Genomic DNA, 14,458 nt, shown 5'->3' on the forward strand with positions numbered 1-14,458 from the left:
TCGGCTCTTCAAGTCATTTTCCACTTGCTTGGCCCACGTTTTCCTAGGCGTGGTCCATTGGATGCTCCATTGGGTGGGTCGTTGTCTCCAAAGGAGTGTGGATGGTATTCTGTTCGTGCCCATTCTACATACGTGGCCAAACCATCTAAGCCTTCGCTTCTGGATTTGGTCGGCAATGGTTGGTTGCTGTTGGCATCTGGTGCAGATGGTATCATTAGTGATGCGGTCACGAAGTGAGATGCCCAAAATCTGCCGCAGGCATCGCATTTGGAATACTTCAAGTTTGTTTAAATCTAGCTTGAGACAAATCCATGTTTCTGATCCGTAATGGAGAATGGGCAGGATCAAAGTCCAGAAGAGTCGGATTTTAGTCTTTGAGGAAATGTTGGTCCTCTTCCACAGACACCATTTGAGCGAGGCGAACGCAGTGGCCGCCTGTCCAATTCCGCTGTGGATTTCCACAGTGGATGCAACTTTCTTCTCCTGGACCAGCGACCCAAGGTATTTAAAGTCTTGCACTTGCTCGATCTGGACACCTTCGAGTTAGATGGTGGCTTGCGACCCATCTGTTGTCAGGGCCTTTGTCTTATCAGCATTGATCTTCAAACCGTATGGCCGGGCAATGTCGTAGAGAATGTCCGTGGCTTCAGAGTCATTACCAGCAAAGATAGCACTATCATCGGCAAACATCAGGTCAGTCACATAGTGATCCTTGTCATATTGTATGCCCCGTCTGTTTCTGAATGCTTGCCTCATAATGGCGTCGACCACGATGTTGAAAAGCAACGGGGAGGCTATATCCCCTTGGCGGACTCCAGTTTGGATGGTAAATTCCTCAGATAAATCGTTCTGGATGCGCACCTGGCTGGTTAAACTGTTGTATGCAGTTTGGAGGAGTGTGATGACTTTTCGAGGTACATGTTCAACCTCTAGTAGTTTCCATAAGGCAGGCCGATGGACACAGTCGAAAGCAGACTTAAAGTCAATGAAAACAATGACGGTTCGCTGTCCACACCAGATCCTCTCCTCCATCAGCTGACGGATGGCAAAGATTTGATCACAGCATCCTCGCCCGGGTCTAAATCCCGCCTGTTCTTCTCGACTGGTTTGCTCGCGATGTTTTTGCAGCCTTGACTGGATGATCTTCATAAAGACCTTTCCGATGATGGAAAGGAGGCTGATGCCACGGTAGTTCTTGCAATCCCGGTTATCACCTTTCTTGTGGATCGGTACGATAATGGCTTTCCTCCATGTTAGCGGAATTTGTTCAGTGCACCAGATGGTTCTGAGGAGTGAGTGTAGTCGGCGAAGAAGTACATCTCCCCAGCTTTGATCGCTTTTGTGGTGACTTGGTCCACTCCTGGTGCCCTGCATTCTTTAGGGATTGTGTGGCTCCTTTCACTTCTTCTACTGTAGGCTCAACATCGACCATGGAGACTTCAGGGGGATCGATCGATAGTGCGGCTTCTGGCAGTCCCCGAGGTGGGTCGTGATTATACAATGCTTTGAAGAATTCACTCCACCGTTGCAGGCGTTCGGACGGTGATCGCCATACTATACTTACTAACGCTATTTAGTTCGGGATATAACATATCGTATAACAAAGGCGGCAAATTATGAACGGCAAATCTACGGACACTAAAGTATTAATTAACTTCCAAATCTCGCTGTCTCAATTCAGAATAAACTAACGATCCTCACCAGGTCTATAAGCTACTTATAGAAAATAATTTGATGTAACAATTGGTCAATAAAGCGGCTAAATATGGCTAAAAAACTTCTCGTTCTGCAGAGCTGCACTTGTAATACATGGATTTGATACCCTTACCGATACTTTTATGGAATTACAAGGCCGAGTAAAGAATAAATACACCAGATTAATCAGAAAATCACAAAATAATTCTATACTACTAAATTTAAATCAAAAGTTTTAGAAAAACAATAATTTCAAATCAATAAATAATAAAATCCACTTAGCAGCTTTGAACACGTCTGGCTCCCACTAGCCTCGTCAGCAGATCGTTATGTGATATTAGTATAAATACACCATACTTAACCCATAAAATTAAACTACGTACGTGGTGTAAAGGCATCGTTTTAATTATATCTCATATTGTGAGATATAATTAAATGAGATACCAGGTATTACACTACTTCAAATAAGTAACGCTTCTCCAGTAGAGAAGAGTACTGTTACTTATTCTCAGTGGGCACCACTACCCAAATGGCATGGCACTGTTTCAAGACTCTATTGGCCTATCATCGGTGGGTGGGCAGCTCCCCTAGCAATGCAAACATGCTATCACAGTTGCAAAGTCAATTCCACAATATGAGAGATGCCAAATGGTGAACAAAATGATACTGTACTTAAAAGACTAAATGCAAGGTATAATTAGCATTAGTATTAGCAAAGGCACATGATGCAAGAAAGCAAACTTATATAGCATCAGCCAAAAAAAAAAAAAAAACACACACACACACACACCCTTCTCATTTCACCCATCCACTCACTCCAAATGTTTGTCTAGTTCTGCCTTGAATCTGTTTAAGCTATCAACTTTTACAACAACAGATGGAAGTTTGTTCCAGCAATCAACCACCCACTGGCTAAAGGCAAACTTCCGCACATCTATCCTACAACCCTCTTTCCTCAATTTGAATTTATGCCCTCTCAAGCGCTTATTCTGAGCAAGAGGAAGAATCCCATCAGCATTGAGCATGCTCAAACCATTCAAGGCTTTATACATCTCAATCAGATCACCTCTCAGGTGCCTAGTCTCCAGACACTGCAATTTGTAAAACTTAAGCCTTTCTTTGTAAGAGCAACCCTTTGTTCCATTCACTAATCTTGTTGCCCTTCTCTGTACTCGTTCAAGCAGCTCTACATCCGTCTTAAAACGAGACCTCCAGACCTGTATGTATACAGCACTCAAGGTGTGGCCTGACCATTGCCTTATACAAGGGGATAATCACCTCCTCATCCCTGCTAGAAAAATTCCTATATATAATTGACAAAACATCATGAGCTACTCTTGCAGACCGTCTGCACTCCTCAGAAAACTTCATATCTGCCAGCACAATTACTCCCAGGTCCTTTTCATTCTCTACCACTGTCAGTGCAGTACCACAGAGTTGATACGTTACTCTGGGGTTACTGCTTCCCATATGTAGTACTTTACATTTGTCAATATTAAACTTCATTTGCCACCTCTCAGACCATCTGCACAACCTTTCGAAATCCTGCGGCAGCAGCGTACTGTCATAAACAACCCTGCCAACCTATATGGGTTTAAATTAACTATATAATATTGGTGTAGATACACCTTAGTTAATCCATAAAATTAAACTACGTACGTAGTGTAAAGGGATTATTTTAATTATATCTCATATTGTGGCTACCTTCAGAGAAGCATTACTTATTTGAAGTAGTGCGAGGTCAACTATCGTGTATCTACACCGATATTATAAAGTTATAGATTCATATACAGTTATATATTTATGGACTTAAAACACTTATGGACTTGTAACATGACTATGTCTATGGAATTATAAAGAAACTAACTACTACTAACTCTTATACAGTGTGTTTTATTCTTGTTATATTGATACAGAACAACAACGGCAGACTACACTTGCGTTTTCTACGCAATTTCTTAATCCACGCAAACAACATATTAACCAACTCTATCAGATAAATACAATTACTTGTGTTTATCTGATAATGGTAACAAGTGCACCATTAATTTAAATAAATAAAAAAATTTGACTAAAACATGAAAAATAAAATCTGAATTATGATTTTACATAATTACATATTCAATTATGATGGGCTGAAACAAACAATAAGGACATTTCTAGTAAGAAGGTGAGTAGGTTAAAAGCCAGAGATGGCTGATTGAGAACTACTAAGAGAGAGAGAGAGTCCAAACCAAAACACTAAATCATACCATTTCGTGTAGTAGTACATTGCCATCTTTAGTTATCTTGATGTCACCTGCACCAGATACCAACCTAAAAAAATAAGCAAATAAATAAACTTAATAACTATCCCATTTCATAATCCAGTAGTCAATGACACATAGTTAAGCAAAATTCTTTAAAAAAAAAATTTTTTTTTTTTATTCTGAACTGCTGCAATGCATTGTACATATTTTTTTTTATGAAAACCCCAAACATGAGAGGTATTAGAGGGGAAGAGGTGTTCTGCGTGTTATCAGACACTCAGTCTAAAATACTGATGGATCCAATATCTTTCTATTACAGAAGATTTAGGAGAAGTCCAGCTGGCCTGCCTCCCTAAAATCCACTCATGCACACCTTCTCGATGGTAAGCCCTGTTATGTCACTGTTATGAACGTGTAGAGTGGCAACGAACGTGTAGAATGGTTCTCTTCAAGATGCCTGGTCAGCGTGAAGAGGAAAAGACCAAACCCTCGAGCATATGACAGCACGACGAAACAAATAGCCCTCAGTCCCCAGAAGCTTTCACTCCCCCCTCCTCTCTTACGGCAGCGAGAGGATCAGAGCAGAAGCAGAGGGTGCTAAGAATCTCTAAGTACAACCAGGCTGCCATGCACGGAAACTAAACTTGGCCTGTTACAACGTAAGATTGCTCATCAGTGAAGACAGGATATTAGAGCTGGAAAAGGAACTAGAAAACGTGAATTGGAATATCATCAGTTTGGCTGAAACAACAAAAAGAAATGAATCACTAATAAGTTTATCAATTGGAAATCTACTGTATACCAATGGAAACAGTGAAAGGAGCGAAGGTGGAGTTGGGTTTCTGGTCCATAAAGATATAAAAAACAACATTTTGGAATTCAAAAGTAACCACCAAGGATGTCAAGACATACTCATGATTTCTAAGCGGTACAAGAAAAAGTTTATAACGGTTTATGCACCAACGTCGAGCCATGTTGATGAAGAGGTTGAAAAATGTACACAGAAATTGAGTCTCTTCTAGATGAGCAGAAAAGCCAATACACTATTATTATGGGGGACTTCAATGCTAAGGTTGGAAAAAGAAAAAACAGCACAGAAAGGGAAACTATAGGAAATTTTGGAATTGGTAAAAGAAATGAAAGAGGTGAAAGACTTGTGGAATTTGCAGAATCACAAGGATTCAAGAAAAGGGTGACAGAAAGTGGACATGGAAGAGTCCAAATGGATTAACAACTAATGAAATTAACTTCATCCTCACTAACAGAAGATATATCGTGAATGATGTTACTGTCCCGAACAAGGTAGGTGTTGGAAATGAAAAACTGACTCGAGTAAATAACACTAAGGTCTTTGACATAACAGAAGAGGAGAAAAAGCAGTATGTACTGGAACTTAAGAACAAGTTTGAGCTTCTGCAGACTGCTCAGGACCAAGATATCAACGAGGAATATAACAACTTTCTGAAAGTGATAAAGCCTAAGAAACCTACAGGGAAAAAAGAAATCCAAAGAAAAATTAGTCAAGAAACACTTGTTATGATGAACCGAAGGTGATAAATGAAGAGCAAGATAAACACTGACAAGGAGAAAATTGAGTATACTGAGTTATGCAAAGCCATTAGAAAGAGACTCAGAGAGGACACAAGAAAAGTAGAACAAGCATTAAGGGGAAACAAAGGACTTAAATCAGCAGCCATGAGCAGTAATACAGAAAGACAAATGATACTGAAACTGAAGAATAGCAATGGTGTACTTATATATAGCAGAAGACTACTATAGAGAATTATACAAGGAGCGAAGGAATGATGCCAGCAGTGGGGAAGATGGATCGCAAATTAGCAACACATACGACATACCCGATATTCTTTCCAATGAGGTAGAACATGCGTTGAAGAAAATGAAGAATCAGAAAGCCTGGGGGAAGATGAAGTTACTGAAGAATTGTTAAAATTGGGAGGAAGAGACAATACAAAAATTGGCAAGGCTCTTCACAAAATGCATTAGAAAAGGTGTGACACCTAAGCAGTGGAATAATACAATCATAGTTTTGCTGCATAAGAAAGGAGATAAATCAGAAATTGGAAATTATAGACCACTTAGCTTGTTATCCTACATCTATAACTACAAGTTGTTCACAAGGTCGTTACTAACAGACAGATTAGAAAGAATACTTGATGAGAAGCAACCGAAAGAGCAAGCTGGCTATAGGACAGGATTCTCAACTATGGATCACCTTCACGTAATGTCACAGCTAATAGAGAAAGCAAATGAATATAAAACACCATTATGCCTGGCATTTTTGGATTATGAAAAGGCATTTGACTCCATACAGCATAAGGCAATGTTTCGGGCACTGGAAAGAGACAAGGCATAGATACCCCACATATGATTTTGAAGAAAATATGAGAACGCTACCTCCTTTATTAGACTAGACAAAAACAGTAGCAAATTTAAAATCGAGAAAGGAATTCCACGAGGAAACAATATCTCCGAAGCTGTTTGCTACTGCCCTTGAGGAAGCTTTCAGAAGATTAGCTTGGTCGCAGAAAGGAGTCAATGTGAATGGAGAGTACCTAAACGATTTAAGATTTGCAGATGACATAATTAGAGGAAAATCTTAATCAGTTATGCAGAGTTAAAGGATTTTGGACTAAAGATGAATATGGCTAAAACAAAAGTAATGATGAACAAGTATGCCACAGAAAGGGACATAATGATTGAAGGAGCAGTATTTGAAATGGTAGAGTTATATACTTATCTGGGACAAGTTATTAGCTGTAATAATGATAGATGGCTGGAAGTCAAGAGAAGAATAACTTTTGGATGGATAGAATTCAGGAAATATAGTCACATACTGAGGAGCAATATCCCAATTTGTCTGAAACATAAAATAATGAACCAATGTATACTCCCCACTGTGACTTATGGAAGTGAAACTTGGGCACTCACCAAAAGAATGGAAGAGAAGCTAAGAACTACACAGCGAAGAATGGAACGAATTATATTGGGAATCAGACTGTTAGATAAGAAGAGAAACACATGGGTTAGGCAGCAAACTCAAGTAAAGGACATTCTTATCAAAACAAAAGAATAAAATTGTCTTGGGCAGAACACATAGCTCGAAGACATGATGATAGATGGACTAAGAAAATAACAGAATGGTACCCAAGGGGAGCTAGAAGAAAACCTGGAAGACAATGGTCGAGATGGATAGATGAAATTCATGAGTTTCTGGGTAGTAAATGGATGGCCATTGCACAAAACAGAAGGAACTGTAAAGTTTTGAGAGGCCTTCATCCTGCAATGGACTGAAAATGGCTGATGATGATGATGATGATTAGAACCGATAGTACTTAGTACCGTGCATGCGTTGGAGGTTGAGAAGACGAAAGAAGATATTTGTTGATATTAGCCTTGAATTTATATAGACTGTAATTTTCAGGAAATACGCATGAAGGAAGTTAAAATATTTAAGGGCAAATGCTTCATGCTACAAGGCAGAATGACCAACATATAGGTTAGTTCAAAAGCATCATTTAACGTAGCCATTTACCAAAGTAGTTAAATTAATTAATTAAATTGGCATCGTTTTGGTTATATATCATATTGTGAATGCCTTGACGAGTTGCCATGGTATTGTACTAACTCAAATAAGTAACACCTCACCAGTGGAGAAGACTACTGTTACTTATTCTCAGCGGATACCACCACCCTGACGGCACCGTTTCAAAGCTTGTAAATGAGTTGTCACTATTGCAGCACAAGGCACCTGCCCGCCTACCGAGGAGAAGCCAAGCTTTGAAACGGTGACATTTGGGTGGTGGTGGTGGTGATATCCACTGAGAGTAAGTAACAGTAGTCTTCATCACTGGTGAAGTGTTACTTATTCGAGTTAGTACAATACTATGGAAACTCGTGAAGGCATTCCATCTACCAAAATGAGATAACCAAAACGATGCCAATTTAATTAATTAATTTAACTACTTTGGTAGATGGATATGTTAAAATTATTCTTTTTCACTAACCTATATGTTAGTATGAAGGAAGGCTGATGCAGAAAACAGCAGTTTAATGAATAAACGAGGAAGATAAAAAGTTGGTTCTGTGAGTTTGAAGTTGAACAGTAAATAGATGTTGGCTGCACGTGTTCAAACTGTTTTGAGAGAGAGAGAGAGAGCGGGAATTATAGAACCCAATTCAGAAGACCAGTGCCCATGGAAGTATCTGTACAAGAGGCATGTAGCAGAAACAGTATGTCTATGACACAGAGTGGAGAGACTCTGTTAGAGATGAGTCATTAATTAACCTAACTGCTCTTTTCTGAATGGAATCTAGAAGCCTGAGAGGTTTTGGGAACACCACCCCAGATGTGGGAACAATATTCCATGGTAGAGCAGATTTGCAATTTGTACAGAGTGAACACCTGTTTGAAAGAAAAGTAACGAGGAAAGCAAAAGAGAAAACCAAGTTTTCAGATGCAGAGGAAGCAATATTTGTACTGTGCTTGTGCCAAGCGGGATCAGAAGACAGTAATCTGCAAAAGAGAAATATCATCTTGCCTAGAAAACAGAGTGCCACCAAAGCTAAGCATAAGAGCAGAAGAATTCTTTTTGAGAGATATAAGACAGGACTGAGTTTAGAAGGATTAAAATCAACTAAGTTCCTTTGCCCCACAGAATTAAACACAATTACCCGCAGATCGGCATTTAAGGAATTGGTATCGGATATTAGAGAAGTTGAAGCTGATTGAGCAGGGCAAGGTTTCTCAAATTGGAAAGGGGAATGCAATATTCTATCATCAGCAAATCGACAGATATGATTTCTGATCAATGGAAGGTCATTAATATAAAAAGAAAAAGAGTGGGGGACATCAGCATTAGTGGAGAAGTTAGAATTCAGAGAGCCATCTACTGTCACCCCTAGTGAGCAGTCAGAGAGAAAACTGGATAACCAATTACAAAAAACAGTTGGCAAACCATAAGATGGAAGCTTGTTTAGAAGACCTTTATGCCAAACACGATCGAAAGCCTTTGAGATGTCAAGAGCAATTGCTTGTGTTTCACCGAACTTTTCCACTGAAATTGTCCATATATGGGTAACATAACCCAGAATATCATCAGTGGGTCAACACTGACAGAATCCATACTGGCAATCATTGATCAGACGGAAGGTTTCTGGATAGTTTAAGAGGTGGTGGTTAATTGATTTCTCTATTACTTTAGAAAGAGTAGAAGTACAGTGGATTCCGGTTATTTGGGCCACCGGTTAATCGGGGCAAATCTTAAAAAACAAAAACCAATCGAGAAAATAGCCAGGGTTTACTTCGCTTAATTGGGACAAAATGCCGTTTAATCGGGGCAGGAGACCTCAGCACTGGAGATTACCCTACGATTGTCTCCGACCATACCACGTAGTTCGGTCGGATTTCTGGAGGTCACAACCATAAAACAATAAAAACAATTAGCAGTCACCTGTTTATTGGGCTTTTCTGTTAGTGCAATCTATCATAAACGGACAGTAAACTCGATCTTATTGAATTTGCGATAATACCGGCAGCTGGAATTCTGTGGGTTATTATGGTAAAATGTGTTTACACTTCCATGGAATCTTCAATCATATAAAAAAAATAATTTTCAGAATCTTCTCTTCATTCCTATTTTTAAAGCTTCCTAATTTGTTACTCCGTTCTCACTTGCGCGTGTTGTGTTACTTGCAATTTGTGTGTGCCCTGTTCTTTGTTATTGATTGCTTATCTTTTTACTGTTTTAAATTTCAGCCCCCACCAACTAGTTTAGTTAGTATGTACATATTACAGTATGTATTAATTATTCCGATTATCACGTATATTCTTCCGATTTTCACATATCATTTAATTTTTTAATTGGTAAGGTAATAAAGGGTAAATTTGTGCTTAATATATCTTTACTTTTATAGCCTGTGGATAATATTCCTCCTATTTTCGCTAATTAGAATCGCTGTTTAATAGAATTAAAATTCAATTCACAAACGTGATCATAATGACCGGCACTTACTGCACATCGTATAGTGAACGGTACTTTACTATTTTGAGTTCGTCGTAACGTGATTTGATTGTACAGTGAACTAATTGTAAATGGGAGGGGGGGGGTAAATTGTACTTTTAACTATTTACGTGAAACTTCGGATAATTGGGGCAGCCGCTTAATCGGGCCAAAGTGTGCTAGTCCCGATGTGTCCCAAATAACCGGAATCGACTGTAATTGCAATGGGAGGGATTTGTCACCCCTTTCTAGGAAATGGCTGGATATGAGCAAATTTCCTTGCAAAAGGAAAAATACCTTTGGAATAAGAAAGTGAAAAAAAAGGTGGCAAAGAACATCAGTAAGTTCAGAGTGCAGGTTTTGAGAACAAGTGGAGAAATACCATCATGACCTAGAGCTTTCTTAGCATCGAGATTCACCAAAATCCTTCTGATATCCTTTTGACAGAAGACCATAGGAAGCATTGAATGGGGCGGGCTGAAAATAGTGGGAGGTGTTTTTTTACAAGATTATTAATACATGAGTTGGAAGAAAAATGGGATGCTAGCAGGTCAGCTTCATCCTTAGCTGAAATGACAATCTGGTTTTAAGAGAGGTGGGAGCAGGCATGGGCAAAAGTTGCAGCCAACAGCTTTGGCAAGAGATCAGAATGCTCGGCTACCATTAGGGCAAGAAGCAAGTTTTCTACTCTTAGCCTTTCAAAATCTAGTTTGTTCTGATTAATAACTGCTTTACAATTGTTGCAAGCTGTGGTGTAGGCACAAAATGAAACTGAAGAATTGAAAACAAGCTAATTACAATATGCAATATTGTTCTTTTGAACAGCCTTGGCATATTTATTGGAAAACAAAGGTTTAGATAAACAACGAGATTTTAAGGTGGAATGTGGAATAGAGGATTCCATTCCTACAAGAATAATTTCACTGACACGATCTGAGCAAATGTTGACATCAGAAGTTTTGAAACAGTAATCCGACCAAGGAAAAACTATTGGTTCTAATCTATTGTTCGATATCAATGATATTGATGAAGGTATATCAAGATTAATGTGCAAGTTTGCAGGTGATACAAAGGTTGGCAGGGTTGTTAACATCAGTAGGCTACTCCAACTGGATCTAGATAAGTTGGGCAAATGGACTGAGAAGTGGCAACAGAAGTTAAACATTGACAAATGCAAAGTACTGCATACGGTTAGCAATAACCCAAGAAAAACATACCAACTGTATGGTAATACACTCAGGGAAGTGGAAAGTGAAAAAGACCTGAGGGAAATGTGCAGTCAAATATGAAGTTTGCTGACAGTGCAGACAGGCTGCCAGGGCAGGTCATGGAGTCTTGTCAATGAAAAATAGGAATTTAGCTAGCAGGGACAGGGAAGTAATTATCGCATTGTACATGGCAATGGTCAGACCACACCTAAAATACTGTGTCTGCAGGCCTCATTTCAGGAAGGATATAGAGTTGCTAGGACGATTACAAAGAATGTGGTGCTCTTACCAAGAAAGAGCTTAAGTTCTGCAAATTGCAGCACCTGAAGAGTAGGCACCTGCGAGGTTATCTGATGGAGGTGTGTAAGGCCTTGAATGGGTTGAGCAAGCTGAATGCTGATGGGATCTTCCACTTGCTCAGATTAAGAACCTGAGGGGCCACAGATTCATGAGGAAAGACAGTTATAGAATAGATGTGCAGAAATTTGCCTTTAGCCAGCAGTTGGTTGATTGGTGGAACAGACTTCCATCTTTTGTTGTGGAAGTTGATAGCTTAAATAAATTTAAGACTGAGCTGGACAGGCATTTGGAACGAATGGAGGGGTGAAATGGGAGGGTTTTTTTTTTTTTTTTTTTTTTGCTGATGCTGCATAAGCTTGCTTTCTTGCATCGTATGCCTCTACTAGTGCTAAAGAGTAATTGCTCTTCCAAACCCAAAAGTTAAATAAACATCTACAGTCACACAGGTTGTTTTTGAAATATTTTGTTATTGTTTTCATAGTAAAGATGGAGAAATTCTAAAAGATGGACATTACTCTATGGAAAGTAAAATAAGTAGGTACCACAGGTTAAACATTGCAAAGTGCTGCAAATCTGAAAAAGTATGAAAATTGAAGTGTACAATTGTAATATACGCATATTAATTATTTTATAAATATTTATGCATAAAATAAGCATTAATATTTATATGTGCGCATTTAAAATTTCATGTACTAAACATTCTTTTCAACAGGAAAAATAGTTCAAAATAACAGATTCTGGTCTATTTGACTGATATGGGTTTTTTTTTTTTCTTCTGATTTTTTTGAAAATAACAAGTTGTTAAAAAATAAAAAAACGCTTGTTTTTAAAAAAATTATTAAAAAAGATCAATGCAATAAACGTAGCAATCTGAAAAAGTGGTATAATCATTGGTCAATTCAAAAACACCGAAAACATTTTTCTAGATATTAAAAAAAAATAAAAAGGTAACTGCCATGTGACATCATCACCATTTGTGTTATAAGAGTTGTGCCACCACTGCCAGGTTAAGCACAAAAATTATCAGAGTAAAAGTGAAATAAGAGAAAACCTTCAGAAATGGAACAAACAAAGACACACTAGAGATTAATACCAATGGCGTTATACTTCTGGTTATAGGAGAGGTTTGATAAACTGTGCGTGGCAAGGCCCTGTGGAGGCACCATAATTTACCAGGAACATTGTGGATGATTTAATAGTTTACGTAAGATTTACATGGCAAATATTAAAAATGTATTAAGAATGATTTTTTTTTAGAATTAGATATCTATATCTATTACTATTTGATCAGTATTATTAATGAAAATAATTACAGAAAATATTTGTGGTATTTTTGCCAAAGAGAATGCATCACCACATTAATAATTATTGTATTAACATTAAAAATAAGAAATTGCACAATTATAGATATTTTACTTCAAGGGAGGCACCGGGAAAATTTTACAAGTCAAGGGAGGTGTCGGTTCAAAAAAGTTTGAGAACCACTGGGTTACAGATAACATAATATAGTTTATATTTCAAAAAATCAAAAGTTGAAGTCATTGTTATTATTTGGTGTTTAGGAGCATTAGCAACTAAGGCCATATTGCTCCGGGTATATGCAGTGGTCATTCCCTGACATTTCCACATCTTCCGTATTTGGTGGTCACGGGCTCAAACCCCGGTATAATCAAGAAATGTGTGCTACGCACTGCTGCTCCTGCCCACCTGTCTACGGAGGCACCATTTAAGTCATGCATTGATTAGCATTATTAGAGGCACATGATGCAAGAAAGCAAGCTTATGCAGCATCAGCCAAAAAAAAAAAAAAAAAAACCTCTTCCCATATCACTGATCCATTTATACCAAATGTTTGTCTAGTTCTGCCTTGAATTTATTTAAGCTATCAACTTCCAGAACAACAGATGAAAGTTTGTTCCAGCAATCAACCACACGCTGGCTAAAGGCAAATTTCCGCACACACACATCTATACTACAACAGTGTTTTCCTCAGGTTGAATCTATACCCCCTCAGGTTTGTAATCTGAGCCAGAGGAAGAATCCCCTCAGCATTAAGCCTACTCAATCCATTATACACCTCAATCAGATCGCCTCGCAGATGCCTAGTCTCTGAAAGCTGCAATTTCCAGAACTTAAGCCTTTCCTCGAAAGAGCACCCCCTTTGTTCCCTTCACCAGTCATGTTGCCCTTCTCTGTACTCGTTCTAGCAACTCTATATCCCTCCTAAAATGAGGTTTCCAGACCTCTATGCAGTACTCAAGGTGTGGCCTTACCATTGCCTTACACTAGGGGATAATCACATCTTCATCCATGCTCGCAAAATTCCTGTAAATCATTCACAACACCCCATGACCTACACTGATAGCCTGTCTGACCTGCTCAGAAAACTTCATATCTGAATTCACAATTATCCCAAGGTCTCTTTCATTCTCTACTGCTCTGAGTGTAACACCACATAGTTGGCACATTTCTCTGGGATTACTGCTACCCATATGCAGTACTTTGGATCTGTCAATGTTAAAATTCAGTTGCCACTTCTTAGCCCATCTACCCAACTTACGATGCAAGAAAGCAAACTTATGCAGCATCAGCCAAAAAAAAAACCCTCGCATTTCACCCCTCCATTCCTTCCAAATGTCTGTCTACCTCAGCTTTAAATTTATTTAGGCTATCAACTTCCACAACAAAAGATGGAAGTGTTCCACCAATCAACCACCCAATGGCTAAAGGCAAATTTCTGCACATCTATTCTACAACTGTCTTTCCTCAAGTTGAATCAATGCCCCCTCAGGTTCTTAATCTGAGCAAGAGGAAGGATCCCATCAGCATTCAGCTTACTCAACCCATTCAAGGCCTTACACACCTCAATCAGATCACCTCCCGGGTGCTTCAATTTTCAGAATTGAAGCCTTTCTTGGTAAGAGCACCCCTTTCTTCTCCTCACCAATCTTGTTGCCCTTCTTTGGAGTCATTCCAGCAATTCTAC

At 38.8% G+C, this 14,458-nt stretch overlaps 2 protein-coding genes across 3 annotated transcripts in view; one reads left to right on the forward strand and one right to left on the reverse strand.

The window, feature by feature from the left end:
• Window positions 1–14,458, forward strand: part of LOC150085169 (tectonic-like complex member MKS1) — a 502,024-nt gene that overhangs the window by 123,766 nt on the left and 363,800 nt on the right. The gene's annotated exons all lie outside the window — the stretch shown is intronic.
• The window catches only part of CCT6 (chaperonin containing TCP1 subunit 6), a 112,115-nt gene that overhangs the window by 73,448 nt on the left and 24,209 nt on the right, over window positions 1–14,458 (reverse strand). Inside the window, exon 2 of the mRNA XM_090373906.1 lies at window positions 3,948–4,011. Within this exon, the coding sequence (XP_090230032.1) occupies window positions 3,948–4,011 (64 nt within the window). The remainder of the gene's footprint in view (window positions 1–3,947; window positions 4,012–14,458) is intronic.

The sequence above is a fragment of the Mastigoproctus giganteus genome, chromosome 5 (genome assembly GCF_048544385.1).
Source record: "Mastigoproctus giganteus isolate SK-2022 chromosome 5, ASM4854438v1, whole genome shotgun sequence".
In the NCBI taxonomy this organism is placed as follows: Eukaryota; Metazoa; Arthropoda; class Arachnida; order Uropygi; family Thelyphonidae; genus Mastigoproctus; species Mastigoproctus giganteus.